This window comes from Littorina saxatilis, linkage group LG17 (assembly GCF_037325665.1).
Source record: "Littorina saxatilis isolate snail1 linkage group LG17, US_GU_Lsax_2.0, whole genome shotgun sequence".
Taxonomy (NCBI): Eukaryota; Metazoa; Mollusca; class Gastropoda; order Littorinimorpha; family Littorinidae; genus Littorina; species Littorina saxatilis.
The window spans coordinates 3,242,096-3,261,266 of NC_090261.1; the positions used below are offsets into that span (position 1 = coordinate 3,242,096).

At 41.8% G+C, this 19,171-nt stretch overlaps 2 protein-coding genes across 12 annotated transcripts in view; one reads left to right on the forward strand and one right to left on the reverse strand.

Annotated features, from left to right (window-relative positions):
• Positions 1 to 19,171, forward strand: part of LOC138951901 (uncharacterized) — a 125,124-nt gene that overhangs the window by 77,078 nt on the left and 28,875 nt on the right. For 8 of the 11 annotated variants that reach the window (XR_011451253.1, XR_011451252.1, XR_011451255.1 and 5 more), the window contains one exon: positions 18,499 to 18,566. The exons of 1 other annotated variant lie outside the window; for it this stretch is intronic. The gene's annotated coding sequence lies outside the window, so the exon portion shown is untranslated. Of the gene's footprint in view, positions 1 to 15,256; positions 15,276 to 15,785; positions 15,805 to 18,498; positions 18,567 to 19,171 lie in introns of those variants that run through there. 2 more of the 11 variants (XR_011451257.1, XR_011451258.1) reach the window with 2 other exon arrangements.
• On the reverse strand, positions 1,841 to 14,817 carry LOC138951896 (uncharacterized). Its single transcript, XM_070323457.1, has 6 exons — positions 13,981 to 14,817; positions 9,305 to 9,448; positions 8,403 to 8,567; positions 7,238 to 7,850; positions 6,286 to 6,476; positions 1,841 to 5,392 (listed from the first exon to the last, which is right to left on the reverse strand). The coding sequence occupies exons 1-6, from the start codon at positions 14,090 to 14,092 to the stop codon at positions 5,031 to 5,033; spliced, it is 1,587 nt and encodes a 528-aa protein (XP_070179558.1). The 5' UTR covers positions 14,093 to 14,817; the 3' UTR covers positions 1,841 to 5,030.

The window sequence follows — 19,171 nt, forward strand, 5'->3', positions numbered from 1 at the left end:
CAACATCTGTTAAGTTTGTTGTTCCTGCCATAACAGTTTTATACTACAACATCTGTTAAGTTTGTTGTTCCTGCCATAACAGTTTTATACTACAACATCTGTTAAGTTTGTTGTTCCTGCCATAACAGTTTTATACTACAACATCTGTTAAGTTTGTTGTTCCTGCCATAACAGTTTTATACTACAACATCTGTTAAGTTTGTTGTTCCTGCCATAACAGTTTTATACTACAACATCTGTTAAGTTTGTTGTTCCTGCCATAACAGTTTTATACTACAACATCTGTTAAGTTTGTTGTTCCTGCCATAACAGTTTTATACTACAACATCTGTTAAGTTTGTTGTTCCTGCCATAACAGTTTTATACTACAACATCTGTTAAGTTTGTTGTTCCTGCCATAACAGTTTTATACTACAACATCTGTTAAGTTTGTTGTTCCTGCCATAACAGTTTTATACTACAACATCTGTTAAGTTTGTTGTTCCTGCCATAACAGTTTTATACTACAACATCTGTTAAGTTTGTTGTTCCTGCCATAACAGTTTTATACTACAACATCTGTTAAGTTTGTTGTTCCTGCCATAACAGTTTTATACTACAACATCTGTTAAGTTTGTTGTTCCTGCCATAACAGTTTTATACTACAACATCTGTTAAGTTTGTTGTTCCTGCCATAACAGTTTTATACTACACCATCTGTTAAGTTTGTTGTTCCTGCCATAACAGTTTTATACTACACCATCTGTTAAGTTTGTTGTTCCTGCCATAACAGTTTTATACTACAACATCTGTTAAGTTTGTTGTTCCTGCCATAACAGTTTTATACTACACCATCTGTTAAGTTTGTTGTTCCTGCCATAACAGTTTTATACTACAACATCTGTTAAGTTTGTTGTTCCTGCCATAACAGTTTTATACTACAACATCTGTTAAGTTTGTTGTTCCTGCCATAACAGTTTTATACTACAACATCTGTTAAGTTTGTTGTTCCTGCCATAACAGTTTTATACTACAACATCTGTTAAGTTTGTTGTTCCTGCCATAACAGTTTTATACTACAACATCTGTTAAGTTTGTTGTTCCTGCCATAACAGTTTTATACTACAACATCTGTTAAGTTTGTTGTTCCTGCCATAACAGTTTTATACTACAACATCTGTTAAGTTTGTTGTTCCTGCCATAACAGTTTTATACTACAACATCTGTTAAGTTTGTTGTTCCTGCCATAACAGTTTTATACTACAACATCTGTTAAGTTTGTTGTTCCTGCCATAACAGTTTTATACTACAACATCTGTTAAGTTTGTTGTTCCTGCCATAACAGTTTTATACTACAACATCTGTTAAGTTTGTTGTTCCTGCCATAACAGTTTTATACTACAACATCTGTTAAGTTTGTTGTTCCTGCCATAACAGTTTTATACTACAACATCTGTTAAGTTTGTTGTTCCTGCCATAACAGTTTTATACTACAACATCTGTTAAGTTTGTTGTTCCTGCCATAACAGTTTTATACTACAACATCTGTTAAGTTTGTTGTTCCTGCCATAACAGTTTTATACTACAACATCTGTTAAGTTTGTTGTTCCTGCCATAACAGTTTTATACTACAACATCTGTTAAGTTTGTTGTTCCTGCCATAACAGTTTTATACTACACCATCTGTTAAGTTTGTTGTTCCTGCCATAACAGTTTTATACTACAACATCTGTTAAGTTTGTTGTTCCTGCCATAACAGTTTTATACTACAACATCTGTTAAGTTTGTTGTTCCTGCCATAACAGTTTTATACTACAACATCTGTTAAGTTTGTTGTTCCTGCCATAACAGTTTTATACTACAACATCTGTTAAGTTTGTTGTTCCTGCCATAACAGTTTTATACTACAACATCTGTTAAGTTTGTTGTTCCTGCCATAACAGTTTTATACTACAACATCTGTTAAGTTTGTTGTTCCTGCCATAACAGTTTTATACTACACCATCTGTTAAGTTTGTTGTTCCTGCCATAACAGTTTTATACTACAACATCTGTTAAGTTTGTTGTTCCTGCCATAACAGTTTTATACTACAACATCTGTTAAGTTTGTTGTTCCTGCCATAACAGTTTTATACTACAACATCTGTTAAGTTTGTTGTTCCTGCCGTAGAAGTAGAAGCTAAGATTGCAAATGAAAACGGCCGTTCAGACTGATTGGTACACATGTAGCTGTATTGATTTTTGTTTCACTTACGAGCGAGATCGATCTCTACAAATCAGATATTTTACCACTTAAGTTTCATAATTTGTCTACCAAACTCAACACAATCATATTTCATGTCTGGACAAAAACAGTTAACATTAGAAAAAAAACTACGGACATTTGAGCAAAGCCTACAGTACAGACATATATATGAGCAAAAAGAGTTGACACAAGCTATGAGCACAAACCACACAAACTATGGATTTTTGAGCAAAGACTACGGATTTTTTAACAAAGACTACGGATTTGTGAGCAAATACTACCGACAAGAACGCGTGGTACGCATTATGGAATGTGTCACGAACGTAAAGAGTGATAATATCAATGGCACATGCAGACTCCACAAACACATTCATCGAAAGAAAATGAAATAAAATGATTTAGTGACTGAAGCTTTTCTTTGGTATAAGTTATTCACAGCACTCACATAATGCCGATTTCAACTGGAATGTCTTTACAATGTGATGATTGTGAATTTTAATGACAGCTTGTTGCGTTTCGTCAAGAAAATAAGAATAAGAAAAAGACGCTACGCATTCTTTGCCATTTTGAAGTGAGACCAGAACATGTCCTGAGTGGGCTTTTTGTGCATTGTGAGATTAAGGAATGACAACAAAAAGGTTAACTATATAAAAATAAAAAAACCTCCTTTGTGCAACTTTTTTTCTCGCGGATGTGACAATAAAATGAAGGGGAAAAATGATGTGCAATTCATTAAATACAACAGTAAAATAACTATATACGTGTCCAGATATAACAATGTTTACATGTCACAAGCAGACCATCACGGTGTGCTTTGCAACAGAAGAAAAACACTCATCCCTTCATACAGACTGTGAAAGTGACAGACTTCACAACGCACACAGTTCAAATATTTACAACTAAAATAGTTACTGAATAAGATGAAATGATTGTGATTTTTGATGATAAAAAAATGCTTAAGAAACTTACAGAGATGAAGTTAATGATCGAGGTTTGCAATACTGATTCGGCCAGAAAGAATGATGTGATGTGATGTGATGTGATGTGATGTGATGTGACATGATGTGATGTGATGTGATGTGATGTGACATGATGTGACATTTCTGTACTCTAACTTGACCACCCTCCAGCCCTATCACGCCATCTTCCTTTAGCTCCCAAGCAAGACCCACTACTTTTCCTATCACTTTTCCCCTTCCCCATTTGCCGGACATTTCCAATTTAGTTTAAAGCTTTGAGTTATCTGTTCTTTCTTGAAAACAAGACATAAGGCTGTGTTTGCCTTTAGCACCTGAAGCCAAAACGTTGCTATCAATCCGCTCACAGCTTCGTTCTGAGTCTGCTAACAATGAAAAGAGCATATTTTCCAGGTAATATACATATATATACGTGATAGTGTTCTATTGACAAAGAGGCATCTATTGCTTAGGACACAATGACAAGCTGAAACCAAACAAATTGTGGCAGTGGTTGTCGCTATGTGTGAATGGTGATAATGGTAATGAATGGGTTGCCCTGAACATCATTCGGGTCACCCCCTCTAAAACAAACGCATATTGTGATGTCTTAACTCGCCACTTCAGAAGAGGATGATCATTGTTTTACAAAGGGCATTATTTGAACAGTCACCTATAGAACAACACTTTTGTTTTACATCTGCATTTACAACAAGTTTCGGCAGCTTGCGAACCATACCAAGACAAGCTATACATTCGTGGGTTTTTATATAGGCATTGACATTTAATGTTTTAGATGTACATTTAATATAACAAATAGAATTTAAACTGAACAACTGATAGAAATGAACAGCTCAACGAATTATAGAACTCACACATACATCATTGGCAGGCATGAAAGAAAGAAACAAAATGAATGCTGCCTTTGTTTTAATAACAGTATACGTACATCACTCATGTATGTATGTATATATCACGGACAATCTCTATGACATGTGATGCCCTGAAATCCGAGTTAAGAAACATACAAGATACACCAAACAGCTAATTTCTTAAACCAACATTAAGTTAACAACAACAATAATATTCCGTTGTATAGCAAATCCAAAAACAAAGAGACTGCCTTTCTTGTTTTTTATTGTCTAGCAAAGACAACTTCTGCACCGTATTGATCAAATTCCTGGTACTGTTTAATGGTTGCAAGTTCTCGCCCTGTGATTTGTTGTGAGATTCTCGAGGGCTACAATGTCATGTAAAATTACTTTTAGTGGTATAAATAATAGTTTCATCTAGTTGGTGTTCACTTTGAAGACGATAGATTTCTCTGACATGATTGATATTTAACTGTGAATGCTCTTTGGACTAAATATGTTTTGTTTTGTTTTCTACTTTTTATATGTATCAATATTCATGTAATGAAAGCGCTTCTTCTGTAGGTGTTAGCAGAATGCGCGCGCGTGCACGTGCGCCCTCTCATTCTCTCTTTTAGACCACGTGACGCATTAGTAAGGGCCTGTTACACCGTCTGGCAAAAATAGACTGCGTTTTATCATGGCTTTTTTCCAAACTTACTAATACAGCATCCTCTTATCTTCACCCGATATCAGTCTAGTTTGGAACCATCGTCCTCTTTCGCCAAGCGTCGGACCTTTGGGGTCTGGGTCCCATCCCGCCAAGCGTTTCTGTCTTCTGGACCCCTGACAAAAGAAGATTTGTGACACCGAGTCAATTGGATATTCTCGATTCTCGAGACAAAAGGGGACTTGGAACGCCAAGACGAGAGGGATTCAAACAAACAGGATTTTGGACCCAAAGACAAAAGGGGATTTGTGTCCCCCAGAAAAAGGGATTTAGGACCTGGAGAAAAAAGGAGACTCGACCATCATAGCGTCCATTCGAGATGACATGAGCACCAAAGCCACGTCCTTGAGCCCCAGCCGAACTTCAGCCCTGCCGTTCTTTTTACATTTGAGCTTGCTTGGGGCAACGAAGATGTCCAGAGTCTTGTCGCGTAGGTAGGCCTTCAGATTTCTCTTGCTGACGCACGTCTGGTCCTTGGGCAGCTTGATGACCAGCTTGAGGTGGTGACTACTCATACAGCGGGACACTCTGATCCCGCCCACCCTAACCACTGCAGGCGTCAGAGGGATGGTCAATTTGTCTTTGCCCACCTGTATCCCGCACCTCTCCACCCGCCCTTGTAGGTTGATAACTGCAACAGAAGGAAATAAATGCTGGTTACAATGTGCTCTGTGAAGAGTGTGTATCCCCCTGACCTCTCTGTGCTCTGTGTTCTGAATATGTCTTGCAACTATAAATGAAACTCACAGGATGTATAATTTGGGATCTGAGGAATCCATTGCTTGCGTCAAAGAACGCAGTTATATTAGCTATAGTTTAGGATATATGTTTTCGGTTTTTTGTCCATCGTACTTGATTTATTAAACCGGCACGGTTTGCCTAGTGGTAAGGCGTCCGCCCCGTGATCGGGAGGTCGTGGGTTCGAACCCCGGCCGAGTCATACCTAAGACTTTAAAATTGGCAATCTAATGGCTGCTCCGCCTGGCGTCTGGCATTGTGGGGTTAGTGCTAGGACTGGTTGGTCCGGTGTCAGAATAATGTGACTGGGTGAGACATGAAGCCTGTGCTGCGACTTCTGTCTTGTGTGTGGCGCACGTTAAATGTCAAAGCAGCACCGCCCTGATAATTATGGCCCTTCGTGGTCGGCTGGGCGTTAAGCAAACAAACAAACAAACAAACTTGATTTATTCTTTTAAAGATACAGATAAATACTAACTACTACTCTAAAACTGGTCAGAACTCTGTTGTGGTTTGTTGAGCTTCTACTGAGACTATAGCCTTGTCATCGGTGTAGATTCCATCATTGTATAAGGGTTAACCTGTAAGAATTGGTGAGCAGGAAGAGCTTACATTGTTTCAGATTAGCGTGATTTGTTTGAAAAAACAACAAAAGAACTGCACAGACTTTTAAGAAGGTTGTAAGGTTAACCTCCATGCAAAACCCAGAAAACACCATGATAGTTAAAACGCCTTCAATAAAACGAAGCAGTAGTGATAAAACCAACGCCTACTTCATGTACTTACATTTAGTGCCGTGGAAAACGGGTGCTCCCCAGCGCTCCCCCCAAGTGTCCAGCCTCGTGGTGCAGAATTTGTTGGGCAGGCTCTGTGCCCTCAGCTGCTTGTTCCGAAGTCGCAAGCCGCCTGTCTCCTTGTCGCACTGCATGATGGTGGGGTAGTAGGGCGACTTGTCCTGACAGCACACCATCTTGCCCCTGTAAACATACACAGAGGGGGTGAGACTTTTACTAAAGAGGATGATTTTGTCATGAGAATGCAATATGGTTTTGCTGTGGCCCTTTATTGTACAGAAACGGATACAAGAAATATTTATTTAACGCAAAGGCCTGACACGTGTATTTTGACGGTGTGGCATTCCATCTGGATGGTCAGACGTATTTATCCGACTGACATTATGCATTTGCAGAGAAGAGGTTCAAGAATTATGCAACAGTTGCATGTAGTTACGATTTTGGAAGGGATGTTTAAGAAGAGAAGAATTTAATGTGATTCCTTCAGGGCACAGTTACTGTTTTAGTAAGTAAACGAAAGGTATGTATACATACAGGCAGAACATGAGTATAATTGCACAAACAGTAAACAGGAAAAACAAGAAATTCCTTCGAGGTAGGAAAAACACCCCCGTTGGTCAAAGGGAAATAACCATTCTCACTGCACCCATTCTCACTGCCACCAACTGAGAAGGTTATTTCCCTTTGACCATGAATATGTTTCTCTCTAAGTCCTTGTAGAATCTTAATCCACCAATAACTCCCTAGGCCCTAACCGTGTGTTTGACTGGTCCCAAATTTTGTAAGGACCGTCTCAGGAATGTATAGAACCTGTTCACCAAGTTTGGTGACGATCGGTCCGTTCATTCTTGAGATCTATATGCGAACACAAACACACAAACACACAAACAAACATATCGACCGAAACCTATACACACCCCTATACCGGGGGTGTAATAACGTACTTGTCCAGAGGCATTCCGCCGCAGCAGGTCTGGCGACGATGGTTAATGGACTGGTCACCACAACACCCCTCCTTGCCACTGGTCAGATGAAAGATGTTTCTATCACCACAGCACGTCTGTTTCTCGCTGTTGTACGGCTTCCCTCCACATGTCCCCATACACGTGTTGTTGGTCATGTCATCCTTCGCAAAGGCCACGTCGTAGCAGCAGATGGAGTCCGACGATGGTTGTTGCGTTAGACGATTCTTGCAGCAGGTCTCCAGTGAGGGTCTGTAGGGCTTCTTTCCACAACACTCAAGCTGTTCTCCTTCCTCTCTCTGGTTGACGTTCTCCAGGCAGCTGCGCTTGGATCCTTCAGAAGAAGCCGCATTGAAAAGAGATTGAAAAAGAGAAGGGGAAGAATCGGACAGATTCCCTTTGATACACTGCTCCGTGTTATTGTCGTAGGTCTGCACTTGGGACGTGTCTGTATTGACGCAGCACTCGGTGTGAGAGGCATGACCCTTGTCCACCGCTGTGGAGGTAAAGTTGACACGGCAACACAGCTGACCCTTCCCCAGCGCCTGCCCGTTGCAGCACGTTTCGCTCTGCAGGATGGCACTGTTGATTTGAACTGTAACACGGAACGGACGGGTCAGTTCATTGCCAGAATGGTGTGGGGTGACAGAAATGACCAGTGGTCTACACTGTGGCACGTTGTTTCCAAAGTGACCACAGTCAAGACCTGGTCCATGCATTATACGGTAATTATTATACACTGAATATGAAGCTACGTGGCTTGCTGGACGCGGTTGTGTGTGGCGTAAGAAAAATCCAGTTACATAACAAAAAGCTACTTATGGTAGACTGAGGCATCTTAAGGGTGGCTGCCGAGGTAAGACTTTAAACATGTAGTTTATGTTTACGAAGTAGTTATGTGAATAAAGTAGAGCTCTACAAGTGATACCATGTCTTGCCACCTTACGTTTTAATCCCGAAATTAAACCTCAACAGTTTTAAAATACATTCCTGAAAGCAAAGTCCTGATTGGAATTGATGTTGTCAATGGACAAATTTGTATTGAGAACATGGAGGCTATATAAATGTAATACATTCCTGCAATTCGAGGCGAAGTTTGGATGGACAATGTCAAGGAAAGAGAAGTATTGACCAGAGGGGTACTTACGGCCAGAGCAGCACGTGTGAGTATCACGCTGGAAGACGAGCTGACCAGCGCAGCAGCCCTGATAGCGGTAGTCAAACTTGATACCACTGGGACCACACTGCTCGAAAGGGTCCGTCACCTTGTTGTCCGTGCCGCACCGGTCTGTCCACACGTACAGCTTGTCGCCTAAAAACAGAGACAGGTGTTCAATTAAAAAAGAAATGCTAAGATGCAGTGTGCATGGGTAAGGTCCAAAGGCGGTCCTTCATTGCGCCTCAAGTCGACTTCGCGAAATCTTTGTTTTACAAAACGATCAGTGCCAAATGTTCGCTTCGTCAATTAGACTTCACCAAGTCTACTTTGCCCAATGAATTTAAGGCTCAATGATCAGCCTGACTGCTCCAAACAAATTGTTGTGTTAAAAAGAAAGTTGTCTTTTTGTCGGTTCTACTGCTAAACCTGGCGCATGAAGTTCCCTACCAGAAGCCACGAATTGTAAAAACCTTAGCATGTTTACTTTCTTCTGTGGGGAGAGGTTGGATAAAGAACGGAGGGCCTGTTTGGGCACTCGGGATTTTATTATTTCATTGTCATTAGCGTTTGATCAGCCGCTAAGGCATCATTCCTGGAGTATGCAATTGTGCATGTATATAAACAAAGCGTAGGAAAGGATAAGACAATTTGAAAAACGTTCGTGGCCATGTTCAGTTAAACAACAAAATGTTTTTTAACCTCGTTCTTTGATTGAAATGGAAGACACCAAGCTCAGACTTTAGCAGCAGCGTGTGAAACATCAAACATAACACAATTGAGATGATCGATGAGGATCGATGATCGATGATGATGATGATGATGATGATGATGATGATGATGATGATGATGATGATGATGATGATGATGATGATAGAGGAAAGTGAACATACCAGCATAATCGCAGCAAACTCGATCATTATCCTGGTCATAGACGCGACCCCCGCAGCAAACTCGATCATCATCCTGGTCATAGACGCGACCCCCGCAGCATATTTGCCCGTACTCCAGGACCTCGCAATTTCCTTCTTCTTGACCTGTAAAAACACAAACACAAACAATCTTTAATCACTTATATGCTTCCTATTTTGCCAACGTCTAACACCATGTGGCGAGCGTAGAATATGCGGGAGGAGGGGCTACTGAGAGGGGGGTGGCGGGGGTGGGGGCTACTGAGAGGGGGGTGGGGGCTACTGAGAGGGGGGTGGCGGGGGTGGGGGCTACTGAGAGGGGGGTGGCGGGGGTGGGGGCTACTGAGAGGGGGGGTGGGGGGGTGGGGGCTACTGAGAGGGGGGGTGGGGGCTACTGAGAGGGGGGGGGGTGGCGGGGGTGGGGGCTACTGAGAGGGGGGGTGGCGGGGGTGGGGGCTACTGAGAGGGGGGTGGGGGCTGTCAAAGTGAAGACCCATACTTATATGTCGTGCAATAGTCTTCTGCTCAGAACTTGCTTCGCATTCTGTCCGTTCAACTGATCTGCTCTCTCTGTCTCTGTCTGTCTCAATGTCTCTCTCTCTCTCTCTCTCTCTCTCTCTCTCTCTCTCTCTCTCTCTCTCTCTCTCTCTCTCTCTCTCTCTCTCTCTCTCTCTCTCTCTCTCTCTCTCGATGCTACTGTGTGGTATGCAATTTGTTTCTTAAAATATCAACGGTTCGTTTTCTTTCCGATGGTACCTGAAAGAACGAAATCGGACACTGTGGATTCCAGTCTCAGGCTTTAAATCATCACCTGGAACAAAATCTCCTTTCACCCCCACAGGGCCAGTTTGTTTCCTTCCCGAAACCCCACATGTAGATGTCATTCTAATTTCTTAAGGGCGACAAAGCAACAAATTAAACGATCATAAAGGTAACACACTTGTAAACGTTGCACCTGATCAGCTATAGTGATTGCGTGGGTTCACACTTCCCTACCTGAGGGTTTACTTATATCTATATATATAATTCCATTTCCGTCTTGAATGGCGTCATGGCGGAAACCGAAACTTGCCGCGAACTTCCAGCAGAGTTGGTAAGCGTTGGGTGGGGTGGGGGTGGGGGAACTTCCAGGCCTTTAAATGTACCTTCTGCCTCTTGTGAATGACCATGCATCAGTGTACCTCCACAGGCCTTCCCAGGTTTGTTGATGAGATAATTGGATCCTTCCATTTGGACACCAAACATCAACAGCCTGGCTGCTTCTTCGTATCAGAGACTGTAGGGTACTCACTCTGTTCTACACGCTCTCTGCTTTTATGCAGATTTTTTTTTAATGGGGGGGGAGGGGGAGGGGTGAATTCATTTCGTACATTCACATACGTGTCATATAAAATTGTATCCAGCCCCGTAAAATGCCAGACTACACAGAAAGCAGTCAGACTGTGGATTATTGGTATGTGTCCAGGTGGAACAATGTGTCCAGGTGGAACAATGTGTGCAGGTGGAACAATGTGTGCAGGTGGAACAATGTGTGCAGGTGGAACAATGTGTCCAGGTGGAACAATGTGTGCAGGTGGAACAATGTGTCCAGGTGGAACAATGTGTCCAGGTGGAACAATGTGTGCAGGTGGAACAATGTGTGCAGGTGGAACAATGTGTCCAGGTGGAACAATGTGTCCAGGTGGAACAATGTGTCCAGGTGGAACAATGTGTCCAGGTGGAACAATGTGTGCAGGTGGAACAATGTGTCCAGGTGGAACAATGTGTCCAGGTGGAACAATGTGTCCAGGTGGAACAATGTGTGCAGGTGGAACAATGTGTCCAGGTGGAACAATGTGTGCAGGTGGAACAATGTGTGCAGGTGGAACAATGTGTCCAGGTGGAACAATGTGTCCAGGTGGAACAATGTGTCCAGGTGGAACAATGTGTCCAGGTGGAACAATGTGTCCAGGTGGAACAATGTGTCCAGGTGGAACAATGTGTCCAGGTGGAACAATGTGTCCAGGTGGAACAATGTGTCCAGGTGGAACAATGTGTGCAGGTGGAACAATGTGTGCAGGTGGAACAATGTGTCCAGGTGGAACAATGTGTCCAGGTGGAACAATGTGTCCAGGTGGAACAATGTGTCCAGGTGGAACAATGTGTCCAGGTGGAACAATGTGTCCAGGTGGAACAATGCTCTTATCTCATGTAAAAGCCGGGACTGACCGATGTGAGGCGACTTACAATGATCGATGTGAGGCGACTTACAATGATCGATGTGAGGCGACTTACAATGATCGCTTAGCACGAGGGGGATAGCCGTTTAGTAATGCGGAAATGTTCAACCGCAGTGCGGGCGAGTTGGATCGCATTGCTGCTGCTTTGTTCTTGTCGTTGCTCCCTCTTTATTGCACAGACGTGTTTGGCTGAGCTCTTTCTTTTCTTCAGTGGGCCAGCGGTTTCTGTGCAAAGGGGTGGGTGTGTGTGGGGGGGGGGGGGTGGAGGAGGGAAGGTTTATTCGAGGTGTGAGAGTGAAATGCCGAGAGCATTTTTTCCCGTTTAAAAATATCCCACAATAATTTTAGTTTTCTCTTCTATCAAGCTTTATAACATTGTAGTCGTCAGGCGAATCTGATCTTATACTGTTTGTAAGAACACACTAATAAGCATGGCTTGTTGTGCTCCAATGATTTCATTACATGTATGCGGTATTGGTATTTGAAATTGTTTAATAGAAATGGTTTTAATGCTGAGAGGCTGATATCTTGGGCATGTTAAACAATCACATGAGTACTCTAAAGCTCGACACACGCTATTTCACAGTAGAAACAAAGCTTAAAATACATTTCCTGGGTTTGCCCCATGCCGCAAAAAAAGTGCCTATTTATAAGGGCACGCCATGTTTTGACCACTGTGTAACTTACGTAAAGAAGTTCTGAGGCGGAAGTTAAAGCTATCCGTAGCTCCCAACCCTTTCCATACTAAACTGGAAAAGTGGAAACTCCACTCGGTACGTTAACAAAGACACTTTCAAACAGAAAAAAGCGTATTTGGCACTTCTTGTGAAATTGAAGAGCATAACAATCTTAATAGCAATTTTAATCCGTTTCAGTCCTAGCATCAAAAAGCTCTTTTTTTAATTTTTTTTAATTTTTAACATTTTGTTCAAGTCCCTGTGAGATTAGAACCAGCTCATCTTCGGGGTTACGTGATTCGTGAAATAGATCCACGTAATATTGACACGTACGTACGTATCAATTGATAATCACGGGTACATATTTGACAAGGTGACAAATGTCCTGTAAGATCTTGTGACCTCTGACATCTCACCGCCCCGGACATGTAGACATTCAACAAACAATCATGAGAAAAAAATCAATCTTAAACAAAAAGCTTACGAAGATTTGTTATTTGTCTTGGCAGTGCGTAATATATCATACACATTTGTACAATAAGGATTGAAGACAAACATGCCTCAAAACAGGCATCACGACTTTCCTGTTTTTAATTGGCTGTTACCTCAGACAACAAAACATGATTCCTCTCATCAACTGTGTTGTGAGTGCTTCACGTTTCCAATAACAAATGAGCAGGCTGCGTTACAATTTACAGCATACTTGAAAATCCAGTGTTATTTTTTCCCGCAGTATACTTGAATGCATTCTTAGTTTTTAACAGCAAACTTGAATCCATTCACTCTTTTCCGGATGCATACTTGCCCAGCTGTGAAAGTTGTTTTGGTATGGTTTTCACATTTAGTCAAGTTTTGATTTTGTTTTGTTGTTGTTGTTTTTCAAATGCGGTCTAAATCGTGTCTGTTCACCGCGTGTTCCCATTCACTTCACATTACCCTAGCTGGTGCGGGTTTCCCTCCCTCCTTTATATATCCACACAATGCGACCCCCCACTATTATGTTTTGTACAAGACGACGGCAATGATAAAGATAAAAACCGCTCAAGTGTCAGCGACTGATGCTTATCTGTCGTGCTCTTGTTCTATCTAGGTCACTGGCACAACTGCTTGCTTGGCCAAATACTCTGTTGCACATTTATTTTACGAGAGATCCCTAATTATTACAGCTTGGTAAAATAGTGCCTTATTATTTGACCAGAAAATAGTATCAAAAAGTCAGTTTGAGAGAAGGGTGAGGTGAAGGGTGGGAGGATAGGGGGGGGGGGGGGTATTAAGTGCCAAGTGGCAAGTTGCTCACGAACACAAACAAAACAACTAATACCTTCATTGCCCGTTTCTAAGCGTTATACGAAATGCTGTTTCAAAAAGGCTGGATTGAGGGACATACGCTATTAGCTAAATTGTTGCATTGCAAAAGTGAGGAATGAGTTCAGAACGAGTAAAAAAACAAAACATCGCGTTCCAACCATAGATCATTCGCATGGCCGTCATGTTATATATAACAACTCAATCCGGGAACTCATCGAAGAGTTCAATGCGAGACTTATAGACGGTTCCTTCTTTTTGTATCTCTTTCTTTCTTTCTTACTTTCTTTCTTTCTTTCTTTTGTTTTTGCAAAAAAATGTTTTTCACAAAAAGCATGTTTCATGAATTTTGTTCACGTATGACATAGCAAAGCCAAAATAAAATACAAGAAAATGTCGACAAAGAGTATCACCAAGCAAACGAGAGGTCCAAAAGCATAATAAGGCAAGTGCCTACCTCTTTTTCTTCTTGTAGATCTCGAGTCGCATCCTTGAAATAAAGTAGCGAAGATGAATAGAACACAAACAACTAGCGCTGAGCTGGAAACTAGAAGGGATTTGTACCCCATTTTGTATCAGAACTTTTTTTCAGCACCGGTGAAATTATTTGGTACTCGGCAAATGAAACAAAGAATGGTCAGTTGATTTGTGTTGCCAATGTCCTGCGAGTCAGTACACTGTTCCACACTATGGTCAGTTTGCAGCGCGTTCTCTTCTCGCGGTTTGAAGATGGGAACTTGTTTGTTACTCCAAGTTTGTAGAAAAGTGGTAGTGTAGAAAGGAACAGCTCCTGTGTGAAATCGTGGTTTCAGACGAGTTTTCCAGTTTGTAAGAAGTCCCACCGGGGTCTGTGAGGGAAGACTCTTGGTGTTCATCTTATATAGCCTGGAACTGATTTTCCCGTTCTTCGTGCATCAGTGTTAGCAGGGCTGAACTTGGCCTGATGAGTTGAATAATCATTCCCAAAAATATCCCTTTGACGTAATTCCCTCTTGCTACCTACATTTTTGAGGTAGTTCCCGGATTTTTTCGCTCCTCCCACTGGGCCGGTCTTCTGCTCAGTGAAAGCCACAGAAATACCCAACCCCCACCCCTATTCCCCACCCTGCCTGCCCATCTCCCTCTCTGCTTGTGTCGTGTAACAGTCATAATGATCATTATCATGATCGTGGGCATCATTGGAAAGAAGAAGAAGTGTGCAGCCGGACAGTGTTCATTAGTCCATGGCTCCTGTGTGGTGCGATCATCAAGAGCGGACCACGCTTGCCGGCCAACAGTCGTGTAGTTTCCACTGTTCTGACATGATGGCAGCTTCAAAAATTGTAAACCCCCACCCCCACCCACCAACGCCAGTGTTTCCCTGCCTTATCAATATACAGTACACGGCATTGTCCGTACAGCACTGCTTGTAACCACAGCCGAGGGATTCCCCACTATGTGCCGACAAGGTCAGAGCCGTGCGACACAAATAGCTTGAATGAAAATGCTTGCAGCGTGTCAGTCGTGGGCTCGCCAGTCAACTCAAGTCAGACTTGCTGATCACGAACCAAAAAATCGGTCCGTCAGCTTGTTTGCTATCTGCCCATCTGTGCGCCTAATTTGATAGACACATAAATTATCTTTAATTCGCACACTGTCTGCGTTAGATAAGTGTCTGTTGGTATAATTTCACAGAGATAGGGTCCTACGTGTCTTTAATTCTCTCGTTGTGTTCGTAAAACATAAGTGACTGTTGGTATGACCCGCGATAAGGTAGGCCTATGTTGTGGCGTATAATAAAACCGAGACTGCGTGTTTTTAGGCCATGTGTTTGGTTGTTTGTTTGTTTGTTTGTATTTCGTGAGTGTACGGTTTTGACGATACGCGTAGATCTACATGCTTTAAAGTCAATAACCCATTATTGCTCTCTCTCTCTCTAGCTCTCTCTCTCTCTCTCTCTCTCTCTCTCTCTCTCTCTCTCTCTCTCTCTCTCTCTCCCTCTCTCTCTCTCTCTCTCACGCCTCCACACCTCTCTGTAACGGACCAGAAGTCTCTCTTCACAGGTTTCGATGGTGGGAAAAGCTTCCTTCTCACGCCTTGCTAAACCAAGACTATCTACAGTTTTAAGCAAAACCTGTGCATGCTTGGGTCTTGAACGAGCTACTGAATTTGCATAACATAAATCGGTCGCTCACACACTTTTCAAAAGTCGTACGTCGTTTGTGTTATCTTTCGTTGTTCTTGTCCACATTTTCTGCCAAGTCAAGTCAAAGACAGCTACTGCGACCGAAATCAAAATCCGGTGAGCCCCCCTTCCTGTTCAGTGACATTTTTGACTTTGTGATGAATCATTATGCGTCAGCACACTGCTGGGGAAATACTTACTATGAAGGATTGTCGAGGATAACGGAACATGGCTTTATCGAAGCGTGTACAATGTCCGGAGGGTCTTAAATTTCTTAAAACGATTTACTGTCACACAGTACCCAGCGTCTTGCTCTCTGCATCCACTCCAATGCTTCATACTTTCTAATAAAAAAATCTAATAAAAAGCTTTCTTTCTTTCTTTATTTGGTGTTTAACGTCGTTTTCAACCACGAAGGTTATATCGCGACGAAATAAAAAGCTGGGGTTTTCATGTGCATATACTGTTTTCATAATATCGCGCGTGATTTGTATCTATATTGTTTAGCCGGGATTTTGATTTGCTAAACCGCTCTGGGTTTGTGCTGTAATTATTTACTTGAAGGGATTTTTTCTTCAAAAATCGGCCTCAAAGCGTCCAATAGGCTTCACAGTTCGTGTTTTGCAATTATGTTACCACACAAATCCAAAATCAAGGAGACTGCCAACGTTCCAAAATTCAGAAATATATATATATTATATATATTTGTGAATGTATTGTTTTGTCAATAACAAACGTTCCAACAACCTACCTTTCTTGTTTTTACATTTAGTCAAGTTTTGACTAAATGTTTTAACGTAGAGGGGGGAATCGAGACGAGGGTCGTGGTGTATGTGCTTGCGTGTGTGTGTGTCTGTCTGTCTGTGCGCGCGTGTGTGTGTGTGTGTGTGTGTGTCTGTCTGTGTGTGTGTGTGGAGCGATTCAGAGTAAACTACTGGCCCGATCTTTATGAAATTTGACATGAGAGTTCCTGGGTATGATAGCCCCAGACGTTTTTTTCGTTTTTTGAATACATGTCTTTGATGACGTCATATCCGGCTTTTTGTAAAAGTTGAGGCGGCACTGTCACACCCTCATTTTTCAATCAAATTGATTGAAATTTTTGTAAAGCAATCTTCGACGAAGGCCGGACTTTGGTATTGCATTTCAGCTTGGTGGCTTAAAAATTAATTAATGACTTTGGTCATTAAAAATCTGAAAATTGTAATAATTTTTTTTTTAATATAAAACGATCCAAATTTACGTTCATCTTATTGTACATCATTTCCTGATTCCAAAAACATATAAATATGTTATATTTGGATTAAAAACAAGCTCTGAAAATTAAAAATATAAAAATAATGATCAAAATTAAATTTCCGAAATCGTTTTAAAAACTATTTCATCTTATTCCTTGTCGGTTCCTGATTCCAAAAACATATTGATATGATATGTTTGGATTAAAAACACGCTCAGAAAGTTAAAACGAAGAGAGGTACAGTAAAGCGTGCTATGAAGCACACCTCACCTCACCTACGCCTGTGACCCCGTCTGGGGTATAGGCCGCTATGAAGCACAGCGCAACCGCTACCGCGCCAAACAGGCTCGTCACTTTCACTGCCTTTTGCACTAGCGGCGGACTGCGTTCAGTTTCATTCTGTGAGTTCCACAGCTTGACTAAATGTAGTAATTTCGCCTTACGCGACTTGTTTGATTATGTTACCACACAGCAAGAGTAGCTTTTAATGGGTGTTTCTGTGTCTGGGTGATCTTTGCAGACTTTAATTTCTCCATGTATTGTGTCGTTCTGTGTTTTCAACCATGAGGAAATTCGCACGAGTTTAGTCGGCTCGCGTTTTGGATAGGCCTATTTGCCGGCACTGACCAAACAAATTAATGAACAGAATCGGGACTTCAATACAGAAGAGCTTGTCGAGAGCAACAGCTAGTTATCAACATTCATTTAATTAATTAGCATAGTAATTTATTTAGTATATTCGAATTTACCGTACGTTGCAGGCGCTTTTTTGATTGGTATGAATTACATATACAGCACAGCGAATGTCCTTTGAACGTTTTGATATTCAATTCGACAGAAAACTACATCAACATGTCTTCGTGGTTACTATACCTTGAACTTATACTTTCGCTCTTGTGGGGAGGGGGGGGGGGGGGACAGTGCTTGATTTATAACTGTCTCATGAAGTCATTCACTCTTTGAATATTTAGGCCTAAAAAAAAAAATAGGTGTGGTTACGGTAACCCGACCTACCCTATTTTTTGGGGCCGACCCTATAACTTTTTATTACATTTGTCAAAAAAAATACCCCAAAAAACAAGTAAACGAATGCAGAAAACGCAATGAAAGCGAAAGCGCCCGAGTCGCACACTTATTTCCCTGTCAAGTAGGTTTAATTTGTACACATTAGAAAAAAAAGTTAAACAAAAAAAAAGTGATTGCCTACCTTCCTACCCTATTTTTTTTGGCTATGTTACCGTAACCACACCTATTATTTTTTTTGGCCTTAACGTGAAGTAGCTGGTTTCCATGCAGGCTGTTTTGTCTGCTGCCTACTTGTTCAGTGGTTTATATTGTCGTGCGGTATTGGTGGTCACGTTTGGAAAAGGGCGTATACCTTGTGTTTAGGCCTATTTGTTACAAGCTGTCATAAAACAGCTCTCAAAAAACATTCACACTGAGTGAAACTTAGTCATCGGTTTTTTCCCGAATTTTTTCCGGCTTTTCTTTTTTTTACCTGGACACCCCTATAGGTGTTACCGAACATGCATAAGTTTCTAACGTTTGATTTTTTTCTGGGTTTTTTTTCACAGTGGTTGCCAGTCGATACCGTGCTTTGAGCAGACGTCAAAAGGTCAAGGATGAACGTCTTTAAAATGAGGTGAGATCGTATTTAATCTCTCTCTCTCTCGCTCTCTCTCTCTCTCTCTCTCTCTCTCTCTCTCTCTCTCTCTCTCTCTCTCTCTCTCTCTCTCTCTCTCTCTCTCTCTCTCTCTCTCAGAGTTGTGTCCGATGTTGGAGCTACTGAATGAACGGAAAAGTCCGATACCCTGCAGTGACCGCAAGTAATGTTCTGACATCGACCCCAACAACCTATGCGGTTGAGTGAACATGAATGAAAAGGTGTGAAGCCATACCCAGAAATAGAAGTCGTCTTCGTTGCAGAAAACAGCCACCGTACACCTATATCCTGCAGCAATAGGTATTTTATAATCCGCTCGCTTCACTTGTGACTACCACGAGTGTTTTACATTGGGAAATTAGCCGTCTATTGACCTCAACGGCTGACCAAACGCAAGAGTGACAGTGCGTGACGTCGAACAAGTTCGACAGTTTCGGAGTTGCCCAACGACGTCCCCCCTAGTAATGGGCAGAATATACCTGCGCAGTTTCAGCGGCACAGACGACGCACTGCATATTATTTATGCCGCGATAGGGATTATGACGAGTACTTGGCCAATTTTCCTTTCACGCAACGTGTAGTGG